The following is a 17,307-nucleotide window of genomic DNA, read 5'->3' as shown; positions in this document are numbered from 1 at the left end:
GAGAACTCCCAGAGCTACCTCTTGGGCGAGCGGAGCGACCACCATGCCTGAGGAAGGACCTGTGCTGCGGGACCCTCCCTCGCTGCCGCCTCCCGCCTGCCTCTGGTCAGCCCCGGGCGTCCTCTCCACCGGCAGAGCCGCAAGGCGGCTCCCCACCGCGGCAGCACTCGGAGCCCGCCCCGTCCATGCCCAGCAGCCACTTTTGCCTTTCCCACCCCCCGCCGCGGGGGGCACAGCCACACCTCATCATCCAGCCCGGGCGGGCAACAGACGCCCCAGGACGAGCTTTCTAGAGGCCGTGGCGAGCGGTGGTTACCGGACAATCAACCTGAGTTGGGAGCAGGAGGCCTAAGGTCTCAGGACCAAAGGACCAACACAGCCACCTGCCGGGGGACCGTGAAGGAGCCAGGTGCCTCTGGAGCGCTCCTGGGGCAAGGCCGAGGGGAACGCCCGGCACCCCAAGCCTGTGACTTTGGGCCCCAGGCCGGACAGAGGCACCACTAGCCGGGTGTGGACCTTGGGGCCACCCACTGGCATGGCATTACCTCACCCCCGCTGCTCCCACCTGTCACCCGGCCTGAGCCTGGTGGCCTGGGCCCGTCCCCATGCCTCTCTGCAGCACCATGGGACACGTGTAAATACAGCCCCACCCCCCACTGACCACACGGCCGCCAGTGGGAGGAAGCCACAGACCCAGGCGTCTCGCACGCACCTTTAATAAACAACAGCTGTCGAATCGCGCCCTGCCCCGGCTCCGTCTCCAGGGCTGAGGGCGGGCCAGGGTCCGGGAGGGACCTCCACCTGGGGAGCCCGGCTTCCAACTCTGACCCGCTCCCAAAAGTCCTCTGGGGGGGCCCCGGAGAGGAGACAGCACCCCGCGGTCACGCAGGGCCCAAGCAGGGAGGGGTGAGGTGCCAGCACCAAAGGTGAACTGGCGGCAGTGGGGTCAGGGTGTGCAATGGGCCCTGGACGGGGTGGCCTCGGCGTCCACTGCCCTCACGGGGGCCAGGCCTGTGTTCTCTGTACACTGTGTCCCCGGAGGCCACGTTCCGGTTTCCAGTTTTCGGAGTCTTTCAGGCTAAAGCAGGCTCAGCTTATTCAGAGAAACACCTCCGGGATGCTTGGGTCATGGTGCCAGGCCCTGGGGACAGCTTCAGAGCCCCTGGGGACCCCTGGAGAGGGGCAGCTCATGGAGGCACTGTGCATGGGCAGGTGGGGAGGCAGGGGGGGCTTGGGGGTCCCTGGCGAGCAGCCTGGCTTCTGCAATGCCTCTCGCAGTCCCTGCGGCTCTGGTCTTCCCAAAGTTTGTCTTCTGGTGAGAAAAGCCCTTTTCAAGAGCCACTCCTGTTCCATGGGCCCACATGCCCCCACAGGGTGGGGGGCAGCCAGTAAGGGCTCACGTGGGAGACGGGTGAGCTTGTCCTCACAGGGCCACCAATGACAGAGCCCCACAGCCCCCAGGTCGGTTCTGCACCCCGTTACCCGGCCCTGGGGGAGCGCCCGGGCCTTGGATCAGGGTGCCCAGGGCCTCCTGGGGGAGGCTCCCACCAGAGGCCCCGTCTCACGTCTGGCCCCTCCGGAACCCCGGGGCCCTGCAGTTCAGGCGGACACGGGCACTGACCGCAGAGTGGGTCCCACCAGCCCAGGGGGCCGGGGCGATGGGGGAAGCAGGGTCGTCAGGGGCAGGGAGAGGCGCGTGGACGGCCTGGCTCTGGGGGGCTGGGGAGCCCGTGGACGTCCAGTGTGGGCTCCCGGGCCCCGGGGGGAGCAGTGTCCACATGGTCCAGACCTGACCCTCAGGGGGGCCAGGCGGGGCTGAGGCTGGTGCACATGTCCCCCCCACGCAGGCTGTGTCCCCCTGGGTCTCCGGGTGCTTCGGGGCCCTGGGGGCCTGGTCTCCGCTGAGCCGGGTCAGGCGTCTGGGAGCTGGGGGCACCCTGCCCGGTGTGTGTGCTCAGCCCACGGGCCAACCAGTCAGCCCAAGGAGGCAGCTGTGGCTCCCGGCAGTGCCACCTGCTTCACCTGGCCGACATCCCGCTCCAGCTCCTCCCCAGCTCGCCACAGGTCCTCACACTTCTGCTTCAGCCCGTCGCCCGCCTGCTGCAGCCGCTGATTCATGGCCACGTAGGCCCGGCTCTGCTGGTACAGCTGCTCCTGCTGGGCCTCCGTGTCCTCTGCCCGCTGGGAGAGGCCCGGGGAGTCTGGGGACAGGACACAGCACACCGGTGAGGCAGGGGCAAGGAGAGGACACTGTGTGTCGCCCCAGCAAAGCAGGAAACTGGAGGAAACACATCACAGAGAAGCCTCGCCCCTGCGTCCCCAGGCCCCCGTGTGTATCGGCCTCCAAGCCGCAGAGGGCGGCGGACGGAGTCACAGGGCCGGCGGGCTCCTACCAGCCTCTCCAGGCCAGATGCCACACTGCACCTCCCTACACCTGCTCCCTGGCCATGCATCCTTGTGAAACCCGACAGTCCGGGAGGCTGCACGTAACAGCACTTGCCGGGATGCACGCTGCCTGCTTCCCTGCTCTGGGGACAGGCCGGGAAACTAGGACCTGACGAGAAGTCACCCTATCACCTGCGTTGGTACTAAGGAGGGACACAGGCCACACGATGCTCGGGGCGGCCAGGACATGAGGTCCAGGTAGGCGCTCCCCCTCCGTGGGTCCTCGCACAGCCCGGCCTCAGTCTCCCCTCCCTGGAAACGCTGGTGGGCGTGGTCCTGGGGCTGCTCCGTCCAACAGAACCTTCCAGATGCTCTGATACCAGGGGCTCTTGACGCTCGAAACACAGACAGGTTGAGCAAAGCACCAAATTCCTACTATTATTTCATTTTCCCCCCAAAAAACCCCAACGCATTTCTCCCCAGCTCTGGTCCCCCAAGACTAACGGTCACTCCTCCACCAGAGTGACCTCAGGGCGGGCACTTTCGGGGGTAGTGTGTGCCCGGTGGGGGGGCTGAGCAGCAGCCTGCGGGGACAGAACGCGGCCTCCGGGAAGGTCCAAGGACCGGAGAAACGAACAGCTCGGAGCAGAACACAAAACCGGCTGACAACACCGCCCGGCCCGACTTCCAGGACAAGGGGTGGACCCCGCCGCGACCCCACCTTCACCCCGCAGCTGCAAGCCAAGAACCCGTCTTTCCCCTTTAGCCCCCACCCCCGGGGCCCGAACCCTCGAAGCGTCGGCCCGAGGTCAGGGGCGCCCCAAGACGGCACTGTCGGCGGCCGGCGGGCGCCCCGAGGCGCGCGTGCAGACAGCCGGGCTCGGACTAGGGTCGCTCCTAATTCGCGGGCTTCGCCGACCGCCGCTCCGCCGGGGCCGGGTCCCAGGCCCGCCCCTGCCCCGCTCCTACCGTCCAGGCCCAGCGCGACGAAGACGGGGTCGTCGGGGGGCGCGCCCCGCACGTCCTCCAGGATCTGCTCCACCGCGGGCGGCGCGGGCCGGGTGGGCAGCACCACGCGCTTCTTGGCCTTGGAGCCCATTTCTGGAGGCGAGAGGGGAGGGCGCTGACCGGCTCTGCCCCCCCGGGCCCCGCCTCCCGCCCCGCGAACTCCTACACGGCGCCGGAGCCCCGTTCCCGGGGAAGCCCGCCCCGCCCCCCGGGGCTCGCTCCGCCCCCGGCCCGCCCAAGGACCGACAACGTGGGGCCAGCGGGGGCCGGCGCCTGGCGCCGCCTCTGCCTCAGTTTCCCCGCTAACGCCTCCTGCGCCGCTACCTCCTCACGCCGGCGCGCCTGCAGCACCGCGGGCGCCGCCGAGGAGCCACTTCCGCTTCCGGCCGCGGCGGAGCCCCGCCCCCGGGCACGTGACGCACACTTCCTGCCTCCCCTGGCTCCTGCCCGCCCCCGCCGCGGGGCCACGCCCCCTCTTAAAGGGGCCGCGCCCTCAAGGCCCTCGTGTCGCTGCTGGCTGCGGGGTCCCTGGAAGAGCACGGGGTGGGCGCGGGGTCCTGTCCCGGCTGCCCTCGCCGCGTCACAAAGCACCCACTCCCGGCGTCCTGCCGAAAGGGGACACAACCCACGTGCTGCCGTGGCCAGGCGGGCTGGCCGTGCGGGTCACGGGGAGGTGGCCGGGGCGCTGGACGCTGGGCGGCGTGGCCCCTCCGGTCCCCGAAACCTCCTCCCCGCGGCTGGGTTGGGGAGGCTGTGAGCGGAGGCACACCTGGGTGCTCCCCGTGAGCCGGGCGGGCGAGATGCTCTCCTGATCACACGTTTACTGAAGCAGGTGCTAGATGCAGCGTCATCGCACGGATGAGGCCACCGAGGCTGGAAGGAGGCGGCCAAGCCCTGCGGGACACACGGCTGCAGCGGTGTGATCCACAACAGCCGGGGGGGGGAGGACGGCGGGAGGACTGCATCCATGGATGAACGGATCCATACATGTCCATGCCGGCGGCCTCGGGCAGGGGCTTGCGAGGAGCCAGGCTGCCCTGGGAACCGTCTCCCTGGCCCCCAACCCCACCACGGCTGGGCTCTGGCATCGGGGCTGGCCCCCTTCTCTGTGGGCCACTGGGTCCTCCAGGGCCTGATGTCAGGGAGAAGACAGTCCCCAAGCCGGCACCCGGGAACCCCCAACCATGCCATGGCGGGGCACTGCCCCTGCCCCAAAGGAGACCACAGACTTGGCACCTCCTATTCAACCTTTATTTGCAAACTCTGAGGTCGGATGTGGTGCCTGAGACCCTGGGTGGTGTCGTTTGTTGTCCCTGCTCCTCCGGCCCGCTTCTGGGGCTGGGAAGGGATGGCTGTCACCGCCCGACCTCAGCCCACCCCACCCCACCCCACCCCAAACTGTGTAAGGAGACTTTTCTCTGTGTTTCCCCTGGACCTGCCAATTTTGGGTCTAGGATGCCACGCCGGCCACCCCCGGCCCGGGGGCCTCAGTGACCGGCCGGGCCTCCTCGGGGCAGGTTCTCCGATCCCCAGCCCGGTTCCAGTCTGAAGCAAAGGAGCAGGACAACGGTGCCGGTCCAGGCACTGGTTTCCCTCCTAGTCAGATGTCTCTAGGTTCCAGGCAGCAGCTGGACCTGGGGGGGTGGCGGGGGTGGCCCCAGCGCCGGGGAGGCCCCCACGTGGCGGCGGGCAGCCTGTAGAGGAGGCGGCACAGTAAGGGGCTCCCGAAGGCCACGGCCAGCAGCGTCAGTACCACGGCCTGGGCGCGGCCACGGTGGCACCTGGGGTGGCCGACTGCGGTGGGCTGGGGGGGGCTGTTGGGAGGCACAGGTCCTGAGCAGGAGCCCCGACGCTCACGCAGCGAGTACGACGGGGGACAGGCGGTGCAGTTGAGCGGCGAGCCGCCGCGGCAGGGGCAGCAGGAGGCGCGGCAGCTGGAGCAGACGCGCAGCGCGGGTGTGGCCGGGCGCCCAGGCCCGCCGGTCACCGCCTGCTGGGTGTGCTTGCAGTACCTCGGAGGGCAGTAGGAAAGGCAGAGGTGGCCCAGGGTGTAGGCGGAGCTGTGGCATTCTGCGCGGGGGACATGCCCGGGGTGAGAGGCCGAGGCCCTCACCGCGTCTGCCCTCCCGCCCCGGCTGCACACGCACACTGCCCGCCGCTGCCGCCTCCCAGCAAGCAGGCCGTGCCACGCCAGGCACTCACCCTGGCACAGCCCCTCTGTGTCCCGCTGCACGCACGCGCTGCTGGTCACCTGGGGGCCCGGGGGCCGCGCCGTCATGTCCTCGGCCGTCCCGTAGAGCAGCAGCGTGTAGCGGTACAGCGTCCCTGGCAGGGGTTGCGGTGGGCACGGGGAGGAGGGGGAGAGGCTGTTGGCCGCCTGGTCCTGCCCTCCCGGGCCCTGCTCCCCGGCCACCCCGCCCGGAGCTGGACTCCCAGACCCTGACGGCACCGGGCTGAGCCCCCGCTGTGCAGGGGTAACTGAAGGCCTACCGTGTGCTGGTAACCGGGTGCCCAGTATGCACCGAACACACACGCTGGGTCTGTCGGGGGACTGCAGGGCGCCCCTCTGCGAGGGGTCCCCGGGGGCCCCAGCCTGCACGCAGCCCTCACCCGTGTTGAAATAGTAGCCTTTGTTTTCCAGGCCCAGGGTCCACAGGCCCCGCGGGTCCTCGTCCCAGAAGTGGGTGGACATGAAGATCCAGTTGTTGTAGCCTTGGCCGCTGACGTCCAAGGGTCTGGGATGGGAGGTGGGGGTCGGGGTGGAGGCGGGGCCGCTAGCTGGGGGGGACCCCGGACCCCGGTGTGCGCCTCCAGCCCTGTACCTGATGGCCACGAGCGTGGAGCGGGTGCCCATGGGGCTGGTGAGCGAGATCTCCAGGTCCCCCCGGCGGCTGTAGGACAGAGACAGCTGCACCTGCACGTGCTCCAGGGAGCGGATGTAGTTGGCGCGGCCCGCGCAGGCCGACACGTTCTTCCTCACTTGCGTCAGCGGCAGGATGGGGCTAGGGGCGGCGTGGGGGGTGAGGGCCCCTCCTGCGGGCCTGCTGGGGGATGGGCGGCCAGCAGGTGGGGTCTGGGCTCACCTCTCCGTTACAGGTGGGTCAACGGGCCTTGGGGCCAGCCTCCCACGTGTGCGTCACCCCCCCCATGGCAATGACAGGAGTGGGGAGGTGGCAGGTGAGCACAGTGGGGGGCGGCTGAGGAGGGCGCTCACGTGGGGGTGTGGACGATCCGAACGACGCATTTCTGCTGGGGTTGTGTGGGCAGCCACGTTCGAGCCATGTCCACCAGCAGCCTGGCGTCCAGCAGCCCATAGCCATAGTGGTGGCTCACTGTGCGGAGGGGTGGTCATCACTCGCCCCGCGGCCGTGGCGCCCCCTCCCCCTGGCACTGCCTCACCTTGGCGCCCCACACCGTTGGTCCTCCAGTCCTCGGCCTGGAGCTGTGCTGGCCTCGACGCGCGGACCACCAGGTGCTGCATGTCCCTCCACGTCAAGAATGGGCTGAGGGCAGGCGAGGGCAGGTGAGCTGGGGCCATGCTGGGGGGTGAGCGCAGTAAGCGGGGTCCCCTCCGTCACCTACTTGGCCTCCAGAGCCAGGGCAATCATGCCCGCAGCCAGCGGGGCTGAGGCCGAGGTGCCCGTGTGCTTGTCCGTGCACTGGTGGTGCAGATCTGTGGTGACCTAGGGGCAGACAGGGGGACTTGGGGGGCCTGGCACACACACAAACCCACACTTTGTTCAAGAAGGTACCAGAGATACCACCAGGGACGGGGCCCTGAGTGCCGCCCAGGTCGCACACCTGGGGAGCCGACCCTGCCTGGAAGACAGGAGGGTGTGTGAAGGGGTGACAGCTGTGGGGCCTGGTCTTGGGGCCCATTGTGTTCCAGGTGTCACAGGGCAGCCCCTAGGAGGGGGGACCGTTGGGGGAGGGGACAGCAGAAGGGGAGGAGTGGGAGTGAATCAGGGCAAGGGGATGGGAGAGAAGGGGCAGGTGGCAAAGTGGGGACAAACAGGCCGGAGGGAGCAGAGAACAGGAGGGAATGGGGCAGAGGGCGGGGGCAGGGGCAGCGGGCACTCACGATCTGCGGGTCAGTGGCCACGCCACTGCTGTAGGTGGTGGTGAGCGTGGAGGCGCAGGCCTCACTGTACCAGGGCACGCGGCCGTGCTCGGTGGTGCTGCCCACCGAGAGCGTGTGGATGCTGTTGGTGTAGCCGTCACAGTTGCAGTTGTCATAGTGCAGGCCGCCGTTGCCCGACGCCCAGACGAAGAGCGTGCCCAGCCCACCGCGGCCCTGCACACAGGGACGGGTGGGGGAACCGGGATGGGGGCGTCGGCCTTGAGAGCAGGCCCAGGCCCACCGCGGCCCCGGGTGTGCTCACCTTGGTCACGCCGCGCCTGAAGGCCTCCCGGGTGAGGATGCCCGGGCCGTCCACCGTGCGGCCGTCGTCCTCGGGGCCCCAGCTGGCGCTGTAGATGTGGATGTGCTGCGGCTGCAGGCTCAGCGACTGGGCCTCGATGACGTCTGTGATGGTGCCGTCCAGCATGCGCACGCCTGCCCAGAGGGGGGTGGGCGTCGGGCCTCGGCGTACGCCCCACCGCACCCCACCCCTCCGGGCAGGTCTGACCAAGGGGCCCCCTCTGCCCCCCACAGGAGGGCATTCGTGCGGGGCCCTGTGGCCCCCAGAGGTGCCTTCTCGGGTCTGTCCGCTAACTGTACCCGGCACTGCCGGTCACCCAGTGTCGGGGGCAGGAGGAGCTGGACCCCACGTACCTCCAATTCGGGCGTTGTAGGCAACGCCGGTGCCGCAGAACCCGTTGTTCGCCATCGCTGCCACTTCCCCAGCGCAGCGGGTCCCGTGCCTGGCGCCAAGGGGAGAGGGGAGCCAGCTGCAGTGCCCCCCACGGCCCCCGCAGGGCAGCGGGGGCTCCCCTTACACCCTGTGGGATGCCAGGCTCACCGGTTCTCGTCACTGGGCGTGTAGCGCGGCTGGGGGTCTGGGTCGTAGTCATTGAAGTCGTAGCTGGCCAGGGGGTCCTGGGGCGGAGTGGGGACGTGAGGGGGGCCGGGCCGTGGCACCTGGGGCAGCCCCCGCCCCGGTGCCCCCGGTCTCACGTAGTTGGCCCAGAGATCCGGGTGGTCCTTCTCGATGCCGTCGTCCAGGACAGAGACCACCACGCCCTGGCCCGACAGCCCCTGACTCCAGACCTGCAGGATGTTCAGGTCCGGCTGCACCTTGTTGTTCTGTGCACGGTGGGGGTGGGGGTCAGTGGGGCGCTGGCGCAGCCCACCCCCACCCCCGCCCGGGCCACTCACCATGTACCACTGCTTGGGGAACCAGGGGTCCGTGGGTACCACCAACGAGCGCTTCACCCGCCGCCGGAGCGTCTGCTGCTCAAACCACTGCACCTGGAGACGGGCGCACACTGCAGGAGGGGGGCTGCACCCCTCCAGCCAGCCCACCCTCCACCCCACCCTCCTGCCCTCACGCACCTGCCACCCAACGGGACCTGCCCCCCTGAGTCTCTCCCCAAAGGGCCCGGGTCGACAGGCCTCCTCCCCAGGCCCGCCAAGGGGCGGCTCTCTGTGGGGCCGCGGCTGGGGCGGCATGTGTCCAGGTGGGCCACGGCCTGTCCTGGTCCCTCGTGGTGGGGATGGGCCTAAGGCCTTGTGTTTGCTGGGGCTGCTCTTTGGGGTCCTCACGTGCCTGGGGCACTGCCTTCAGAGGGGCCCCGGGCCCACTGACCCGAGGTCCAGCCCTGCCCCTTCTCCAGTCCCTGTTCCAGATTCTTCTGCCCAAGACCTGCCCATCTCCCTGCTGCGGTGGCCATTTCTCTCTACCAGTCCTCCCCACCCCTCACAAGACACCCCTTGGAGGTGGCCATACCCACCTCCTCCCTGGTCCCCACTCTGTCCCGTGCCTCTCTACAGCATCACTCTGTGCTGAGACCGTGCCCTGCTGCCCCTCTCTCCGGGGCCCACGAATTCCTGCTTATCTGGCCCTCACCAGCCTCCCTCTGCTGCAGCCACAGCGGCTGACTCACCCCGGGGCCTTTGCACATGCTCCTCTGCCCGCCCCAGGCTGTTCTCCCTCAGACCTCTGCCCTTCCTTCTCCCTTGCTGATCTCTCAACATCCCCAAACCAGTTCATGTGCCCTCGCCCTCATCTCAGTGATGGGGCAACCGTCTCCCCATTTGCCCAGCTCCACACTACGGACGGAGCTGGGCCTGATTTCTCTCCGTCCCGCACATCCAATCCATCGGCAAACCCTGGCCCCTCTGTCCTGCAAACCCCAGCTTGAACCAGCGATTTCTGTCCCCAGTGCTCCCAGTGGGTTTCAGGCCATCAAGGCTCTTGCCTCCATGCCGATCAGCTCCCCTGGCCCAGCCCATACCCCGTCATGGCTCCCGAGGGCTTGCAGACTCAGCCTCGACCCCCCAACTTGGCAGCTAAAGCCTTTCTCCGAATCCGGGACTTCTCTGAGCATCTCACAGGCTCGCTGGGTGACTTCAGGCGGGATTCCTACTCTGGAGCCGTCGCCCCCGTCGTATAAAGGGCCACTTCCCTTCCCCCCATCCCGTGAACTCCGACGGTACCTGCCCTCTGTACGGAGTATGTAAGAATGTTGATCTTTCGGGGCGAGACAGAGGAGGGGGCTGGGGGTGGGAGTGGGAGCGACAAGAAATGCTGACAGTGTGCCGAGCCTCAAGGATGAGCAGAGACCCAGACTCAGGGCAGGTGGCCGAGACCCCCAGGCCATGCTCACCTTGGGGTCTTTCTTCAGGCGCAGGCAATGGCCCCAGTGTGGGGTCAGGGACTGCTGGACCACGCCCCGATGCCGCAGGTGGAAGTACTGCCCGTCAGGAAAGATCTGGGAACGTGGAGAAGTATCCGCGAGCATGGCACCTGGCTCCGACATGCAGTGCCCCAGGACAGGCCAACACCTCTGGCTTGCTCCCCCCCCACCAGGTGCCCAGGTGGGGGCTTCGGTCGCCCCCCAGAGGCCCCAGAATCTGAAGCTGGTCGAGGCAGGGGTGGGCTGGGGCTTCTGGACATCTGGAGTACCCCTCCCGTCTGCCGGGGTCTGGGGTCGTCCAGGCCCAGCCCCCCCTGTCCATCGGGTCCCACCCACCTGCCCCAGGTAGACGAAGCCGAATTTGCGCGCCAGGCGCTCGGCCTCCCGGTAACCCTGGGACACCCTCACGGCCCAGCTGCTGACATAGATGGGGGCCCGGGCCGAGGACCACCCCACAGGCAGGGGGCCAACGAGGGCCAGGCCCAGGGCCACGGCTAGGCGCAGCCAGAGCGCAGTCCGGGCGGGCCGCATGGCGGCGGCGGCGGGGGCGGGGCCGGGCCGGGGCCTCCGAAAGCCCCTCCCCCTGGGCAAACCGCCGAGTCGGCCCAGGCGCCCGCCCCGCCCCCGGGGCCATAGCAACCCCTGGAAGGCTTCAACTCCCAGGGGGCCTTGCGGCTCCCCCTTGAGGGGCGCGAAGATCCGGCCCGAGTCGGGGGGCGCCCACGGCCGCCCGCGGCCTCCGCAGACCCGAGCCGTCTGCAGCCTCAGTGTCCCCGACCTGGACAGTGACCCGCTCTCCCGACCCAGGGGAGCCGGGTCGCCGCGGCTCTCCTCGGCCCCGCCCCCGAGAATCAGCCCTGCCTCCTGCCCGGCGCCGGCCCACTAGCGCTTCCCAGTAAGTCCCGCCTCCCGGACTCGGGGCGCCCCAACCCCCTGCCCCGAGAGGCCGCCCTCCTCCTTTATGATCAGCCCCGCCCCTCCCCCGCCCTCGCCAATCAGCTCCGGCCTCTCTCGGGTCCTCCCGCCAGAGGCTCCGCCCCCACGGCGGCTCAGCCAATAATCCCCGGCCGTGGCCCCGCCCCTGCTCCGCCCACGTCCCGGCCCGTCCGCCAATCGGCGCGCTCAGCCCCGGCGCCCCGCCCACTGCCCCCGGAGTCGCGGCTGCGGCGGCCGCGGCCCGCCAGAGGGCAATGCGGCGGGGGAGGCGGGGCAGGCCCCACCTCCTTTGTCCGCCCTGCCCTCCCATTGGCCGGGGCGCGGGGCAGGGGGCGGAGACCAGCCTGGGGGCGGAGCGGGGCTGCTCGCGCCGCGGGACGGAGGCACGCGCGCAGCGGGGCCGGTGCGCGGGGCCGCGGTCGAGCTCGGGCTGCCAGCCCCGGGCCCGCCGGTGCCATGGACGGCCTGCGCCAGCGCTTCGAGCACCTTCTGGAACAGAGGAACTTGGTCACCGAAGCGCTAGGGGCTCTCGAAGCCAAGACAGGTGTCGACAAGCGGTACTTGGCCGCGGGTGAGCCGTCCGGGGCGCTCGGGACTGCTGCCCCATTTCGCCGACCGGCACACTGAGGCCCTGGGGCGCCGGGGCCCCGGTCCCGACCCCTCGCGGCCGGCGCCTTCTGCGGGGCTCCGGCTCGGCCGGCGGGGCGCACCTCACCGTCCAGCAGGGAGACAGACGGAGATCCTGGGGAGGGGTCGTGCGCCAGGACCTCGCGTCTGCCCGCAGCCTGTCCTCTGCCCTCGTCGTGCGATCTCGGGCGAGTGTCACCCCCTCTCTCGGCCCCTGCATTACCTCCACTCCCACCCTCGGGTCTGGCCGCAGGCCGCCGCCGCCCCTTCCCTGCTAGCCCTGGGTGCCCGCCAGGCCGAAGTCCGGTTCTTCCAGTTGCTGTGTCCACCCTGGGGGAGGAGAGGGCGGCGGGTAGGCGGCCAGTGCCCTGGAGTCTTGCCACCCCGTCCCACAAGGATCCCAGCCTGGAAGCAAGTGGAGCATCCTGCTGGGGCGGGAGGGTCTCCCCCACCTCTCTTCCCTCCCCTTTCCTGCGAGCCCCCCCTCCACGGCTTTGGCCCACTGTGCGTGAATACTTGGGTTGGGTTGTCTGAGGCTGTGATGGGGCTGGAGGGGTAGTGGATGCGGGAGCGTAGAGAGGAGCCCCAACAGCCCGGGAGCGGGACTCCTGACTGTAACCATTCCAGGACCCCCTCCTCTTCCTTTCCTCCTCCGTGACTTTGGGGGGCCCCTGCCAGTGTCCCAGACTGTCTGGGAAGCACTCCTCAAATGCCTCCTTCCCCTCTTTTCCCTGTACCAGGCCCGTCAGTTCTGCCGCCACCCCCCACACACACCCGGGGTGCATCACAGGGACACTTTGTCCAGAACGTGGCAGGGGGGCTTTGGGTGAGGACAGGGTGTGTGTTCTGAACACCTCTGTGTGCAGATCCTGGGAGTCCTCTTTCCTCCCATTTCCCCCAGAGGGGAACCCGTGCCCAGCGGCCCAGGGAAGGCCGGTACTTTGCTTCCCGGGGCCTGCGGTGTCAGGGCAGGTCAGCTCAGCCAGGAACCTGCCCTGGCTTCTCTGCGTGTTTCCACATCCCTGGTACCTGGAGGCAGGGACTCTAGGTCATAGGGCAGTGGGGGGAGGGGCCTCCTGGGGAGGCTGGGAGTCACAGGGAAGAAACTGAGGCCCTCCCCTAGCGTCAGGAGCTTCGTGGGAGGCTGCCTCTGCCACCTGCCCTGTCTGGAGCATCCACCCCTCCCTCCTCACCTCTCCATCTGCCCCCCCAGCTCCATCTGTTGCTGATCTCAGAGAGCGTGCTCCCCCCATATCCAAGGTCATCCACCCATTGCTGAGGCTGCAGGAATAGGGATTGAGGGGAGAGGTGCCCTAGGAAAGCTGCTCCTCCCAACCAGAACTTTCCCCCCATCCAGATGTGGGACCTCTTGGGCCCCAGCTGCCCCAAATGATCAGATCCCCAGCCCCGACAGCAACAGACGAAACCCAGCAGAGACGGTGACCAGACCTCCTAAGGCCCGCTGGGGAGGCTCCCCTCCCTCCCCTGACCCCAGGCCCTAGGGATAAAGACCAACGCAGGTGGAGGGAAGGGTGGGGGTGACTCTGCCCTTTGGCACACCAGCGCCCTCTGTCTCTGCAGATAACAGCCTGGGGGAGGAGGCTGGAGACTATAAAGTGCTCCCAGGAGCCCAGAGGCTCTCTGAGTGACCTTGGGTCTCACTCCCCCAGTTTCCAGTGTGTTCTGGCCATTGAGTGGGCTACGGCGGGGAAGTGCAGGGACCTGCACACCAGAAGCACTTAATAAATGCAGTATTTACCATCCTTGCTTTCAGAGTGGCTCGTGCTCCTGGCTCCCTGCCTCCCCCAGGGGTGTTTTCTCTGAGCCCTCATTTACCGCTGGGAAAGCATGTGTGTGCCTAGAGGGTGCTGGGGAAACGCGTAGAGCTGAGTGGTATTTAGCTATCGCCGCAGCAACCTTGGGAGACAGGGCTATTACCACCCCATTCTCAGATGGGGAAACTGAGGCTGCTCCGTGTCGTGCGGCAGGTGGGAAAGCAGCGGGCTCTCCGTGCTAAGCTGTCTTGTGCTAAGACAAGGGTCCTTACACGGGGCCATGCTGTCCCTCTCGGGACACCGGGCAGTGACTGGGGACGTTGGTGGCTGTCACGACTGGGGGTGCTCCTGGCATCGGGGGCTGGGGGCCAGGGATGCTGCCTGGCACCCCAGGGCCCAGGACGTCCCCACCGAAGATGATCCTGCCCCGATTGTCCGCAGCGGTGAGGATGAAAAACTCCATTGAGATCAAAGTCACAAATGTTGCCTTTCCCTGCTCACTGGGAATCCAGCCCGGATGACAGAATGGCCTTACTTTTGGGTTTTCTCCCGTGACTTTCATTCGGACGCCGGTCTCTGGCGCCCAGCCCCTCCCATGGGACCTGAGCAGGGCGCTTATACTGGCAGATGGTCACTTACTCGTTCAACAAACAGCTACTCTGTACCTCTCAGGGCCAAGGTCCCCGCCGGCCCTTGGGGGGCTCGCAGTCTGGGGCCAGTGGGGGGGGCACAGACCGACCGGTTACCTGGTTACAGACACAAAACACGGGGCCCGGGGCCACGGTGACGGTCGCCCAAGTGCCGCAAGGGTGGCAAACCCATCCTGTGGGGTCCCCGAGCTTGTAGGGGGAGTGGTTGCTGCAGACCGGGTCTGCGGTGGGAGGCGGCCCAGGGGTGCCGCCCTGCCCACGCCCTCTCTCCTGCAGGAGCTGCCACTCTGCTAAGCCTGTATCTTCTGTTCGGCTTCGGGGCGTCTCTACTGTGCAATGTAATCGGCTTTGTGTACCCCGCCTATGCATCGTGAGTGCCTGCTGGCTGCCCCGGGGGCGGGGGCGTCTGGGGGCCCTGGGCAGCCCCTGACTCTCCGCCCCGCCCCCAGAATCAAGGCTATCGAGAGCCCAAGCAAAGACGACGACACTGTGTGGCTCACCTACTGGGTGGTGTACGGCCTGTTCGGGCTGGCAGAGTTCTTCAGCGATCTACTCCTGTCCTGGTTCCCTTTCTACTACGCGGGCAAGGTGCGTGCCGCCAGGTCACACGCGGGCCTGGGGCCCCCCGGGGCGGGCCGGCGACCAGGACCCGGGGCTGGCGGGAACCGCACCCTGCTGCCCCGTCCCCAGGCTGTCCGACGGGGTGGCCCAGCCCCGTGCCCCAGGGCCAGCGAGCCTCACACCTGCCGTGTCCCCACAGTGCGCCTTCCTGTTGTTCTGCATGATTCCCGGGCCGTGGAACGGGGCTCACATGCTGTATCATCGCGCCATTCGTCCACTCTTTCTAAAGCACCACGAGGCCGTGGACAGCGTCGTGAGGGACTTCAGCGGGCGAGCCCTGGACGTGGCGGCCGGAATCACTCGGGACGGTGTGTGCTCGCGGGGCGCGGGGGTGTCGCCGTGTCCCTGCCTCCGTGTGCCTGGGTCCCAGCCCCCCAGCCCCTGCTCAGCCCTCTCCTGCCCCCTCCGTCCTGGCCGCCCCCCGGGTCGCCCCCCTCGGCGGCCCCCTCACTGTCAGCCTCTCTCTCCTACGCTCTCGGGAACCAGTCCTGCAGACCCTGGCCCGCGGCCGGGCTCTCGTCACGCCCGCAGCCGCCCTTGGAGCTGAGCGTACGTAGTCCCCAACCCCGGGAGGTCGGCCTGTGCGGGTGCAGGTCTGCGTGAACAGCGGTCCCCGCGGACGACGGGAGAACGGCCTCGTCGGCCCGTGCCCCTGGCCGCCGCCCTGCCCCGCCTCACCCCCTTGGCCGTGTCTTTGCAGCCAAAGCAAGTGTGGCTCAGCTCCAGAAGGACAAGTGAAAGCCTCGCCCAGCCTCCACAAGGAGCCGCCGCCCGCTGGCGACCCAGGGGGCACATCACGGCCCAAGTCCCCCCGGGATTCCCCCACCGACTTACCGGCAGAGACCTCCACGAGCCCCTCGTCCCCGAGCAAGCCAGTCCCCGCCAGCTCCTCGCAGATCATCTCGGCCCAGCCCCAGGTGCGCCCCCCGGCCGGCACCTCCCGGGTGCCCAGCAAGTCCAGAGTGCAGCTTCGGCCGCGAGCCGCCTCCAGACAGTCCTCCGAGACCGCCCGCCAGCCGCGTCCCCAGTCATCCGCCACCGCCTCGGGCCAACCCCAGCCAGCCCAAGAGCCCTCAGGCTCCGCGCAGCGCCCCAACACCTCCTCCAGCCAGGGCTCGCAGTCCCCCAGCGGCACCGCCGTCCCCGCGCAGTCCCCCAACAAGACCTCAGATGGGCCCGGGGACCCGGCCCCCAAGGCCTCCAAGTCCGGCAGACAGAATGGGAAGGAGTCCTTGACGCAGCCCAGCGGCAGCTCCTCGGTGCCCGAGCTGCCTGGCTCCGGCCCGTCCGAGTCGTCCCTGGAGTACACCTCCGAGTCCACCACCGAGGTCACCTGCCGCTGGCCCCACCCCAGGCACAGGCTGCGCTGTCTGCAGCACTGCTGGCAGCTGAAACACCTGGCCTGCTAGGGGCCACTCAATAAAGCTCATCTGGACGAGCTCCGTCTGGCCGTGTGTCCTCGGGGGGAGCCCGGGGCCGGGGGCTTCGCGGGCACTGTCGCATCCGACCAAGAGCAGAGGCTTGAAGAAACTGAGGCCCAGAGAGCCACAGGTGCCTGCCCGCGCTCCTGCCATGTGGCTGGGAAGGCTTTTCCCGGAGGAGAATTGGAGCGAGAATTAGAGTACAAGGCCTTTATTTGGGAGGGATCCCCGGCATCGCCAGCAGGGGTGGGGGGGCAGATGGGGAGAGGACGGAGGCTAAGCTTGGGTGTTGCCGAGCCCCAACCGCTGTGGGCACCCGGAGCTCCCTCCCGGGTGGGGGGGTGAGCTCTGGAAGCCTGGGTCGCCTGCGTAGCCGAGACCACTCCTGCCCACCGCCCCTGCTGGCTCCTGGGGGAGCAGTGGCCACCCCTGCACACGGTGTGGGGGGCAGGGGCGGAGGAAGCCCTGGCCCAAGGTGGGGATGCTGGCAGTTGGCATCAGGGTGGCATTCCTGGGCGAGGGGGTGAGGGCGAAGGCTGGAGTGACAGCCTGCAGTCGGTCTCCTCTAGACACCAGCCCAGCCCTGATCGTAGAACCAGGCAGAGACCCCAGCGAGAGGGGTGACAAGCCTGTCGCGTGGATATAGCTGCCGAACACTCGAGCAAACAGAGCAAACTCAGTCCAACGGTGCAGTGACACAAGAGAACACCCCCCGTGGGCGGGCAGGTCCCTGGAGGCAGAGCCTGAGTGGGAAGCTGGCAGGGGTGTGCGTGTCGGGGACTGAGCACGGAGGTGGTGTCAGCTGGGGGACAGCACCTGGGGGTCCCGAGTGTCTCAGCCCACCGCGAAGAGGGCGGCAACCCCACTGCACCTCCCATCGCCTGAAGACAAGCCTGTGCCTGCAGCCACAGCTCAGAAGGACCTGCCCTCGCCCCCCACCCCCGTGTGCGCCCCCCACTGCCCCGCCGTGCCAGGGCCTGCTCTCCCAGATTCTGGTTGGTCATGGCTTGTGTTTTGTTTTTTTTTAAGATTTAAAAAAAAAAAATTGGGGATGCCTGGGTAGCTCTGCAGTTGAGCGTCTGCCTT

The 17,307-nt window shown here is 68.4% G+C and overlaps 3 protein-coding genes across 19 annotated transcripts; 1 reads left to right on the top strand and 2 right to left on the bottom strand.

The window, feature by feature from the left end:
* Window positions 1-700: 700 nt before the first annotated feature.
* On the bottom strand, window positions 701-3,804 carry C9H19orf25 (chromosome 9 C19orf25 homolog). The gene is made up of 3 exons (XM_026019336.2): window positions 3,718-3,804; window positions 3,355-3,486; window positions 701-2,201 (listed from the first exon to the last, which is right to left on the bottom strand). Exons 2-3 carry the CDS (start codon window positions 3,482-3,484, stop codon window positions 1,975-1,977), a joined length of 357 nt encoding a protein of 118 aa, XP_025875121.1. The 5' UTR covers window positions 3,485-3,486; window positions 3,718-3,804; the 3' UTR covers window positions 701-1,974.
* Window positions 3,805-4,630: 826 nt separating this feature from the next.
* On the bottom strand, window positions 4,631-11,072 carry PCSK4 (proprotein convertase subtilisin/kexin type 4). Of its 16 annotated transcripts, XM_026019369.2 has the most exons (15): window positions 10,528-10,851; window positions 10,162-10,266; window positions 8,711-8,803; window positions 8,510-8,638; window positions 8,355-8,431; window positions 8,168-8,256; window positions 7,776-7,948; window positions 7,475-7,687; window positions 6,976-7,076; window positions 6,793-6,896; window positions 6,608-6,725; window positions 6,216-6,395; window positions 6,004-6,128; window positions 5,596-5,718; window positions 4,864-5,463 (listed from the first exon to the last, which is right to left on the bottom strand). In XM_026019369.2, exons 1-15 carry the CDS (start codon window positions 10,720-10,722, stop codon window positions 4,994-4,996), a joined length of 2,295 nt encoding a protein of 764 aa, XP_025875154.1. In that variant the 5' UTR covers window positions 10,723-10,851; the 3' UTR covers window positions 4,864-4,993. The 16 variants fall into 16 exon arrangements, with proteins under 16 accessions (XP_072578082.1, XP_025875155.1, XP_025875154.1 ...); XM_072721981.1 differs by having other exon boundaries at window positions 4,631-5,463; window positions 5,645-5,718; window positions 6,216-6,437; window positions 8,711-8,797; window positions 10,162-10,853; XM_026019370.2 differs by having other exon boundaries at window positions 4,631-5,463; window positions 5,645-5,718; window positions 6,216-6,434; window positions 10,162-10,852.
* Window positions 11,073-11,487: 415 nt separating this feature from the next.
* On the top strand, window positions 11,488-16,238 carry REEP6 (receptor accessory protein 6). Of its 2 annotated transcripts, XM_026019358.2 has the most exons (6): window positions 11,488-11,698; window positions 14,456-14,549; window positions 14,629-14,767; window positions 14,940-15,108; window positions 15,287-15,349; window positions 15,501-16,238. In XM_026019358.2, exons 1-6 carry the CDS (start codon window positions 11,584-11,586, stop codon window positions 15,536-15,538), a joined length of 618 nt encoding a protein of 205 aa, XP_025875143.1. In that variant the 5' UTR covers window positions 11,488-11,583; the 3' UTR covers window positions 15,539-16,238. The 2 variants fall into 2 exon arrangements, with proteins under 2 accessions (XP_025875143.1, XP_025875144.1); XM_026019359.2 differs by lacking the exon at window positions 15,287-15,349 and having other exon boundaries at window positions 11,492-11,698.
* Window positions 16,239-17,307: the final 1,069 nt, after the last annotated feature.

This window comes from Vulpes vulpes, chromosome 9 (genome assembly GCF_048418805.1).
Source record: "Vulpes vulpes isolate BD-2025 chromosome 9, VulVul3, whole genome shotgun sequence".
Classification (NCBI taxonomy): Eukaryota; Metazoa; Chordata; class Mammalia; order Carnivora; family Canidae; genus Vulpes; species Vulpes vulpes.
The sequence above is the reverse complement of the archived record's forward strand: the minus strand, read 5'-3'. Positions and strand labels throughout refer to the sequence as shown.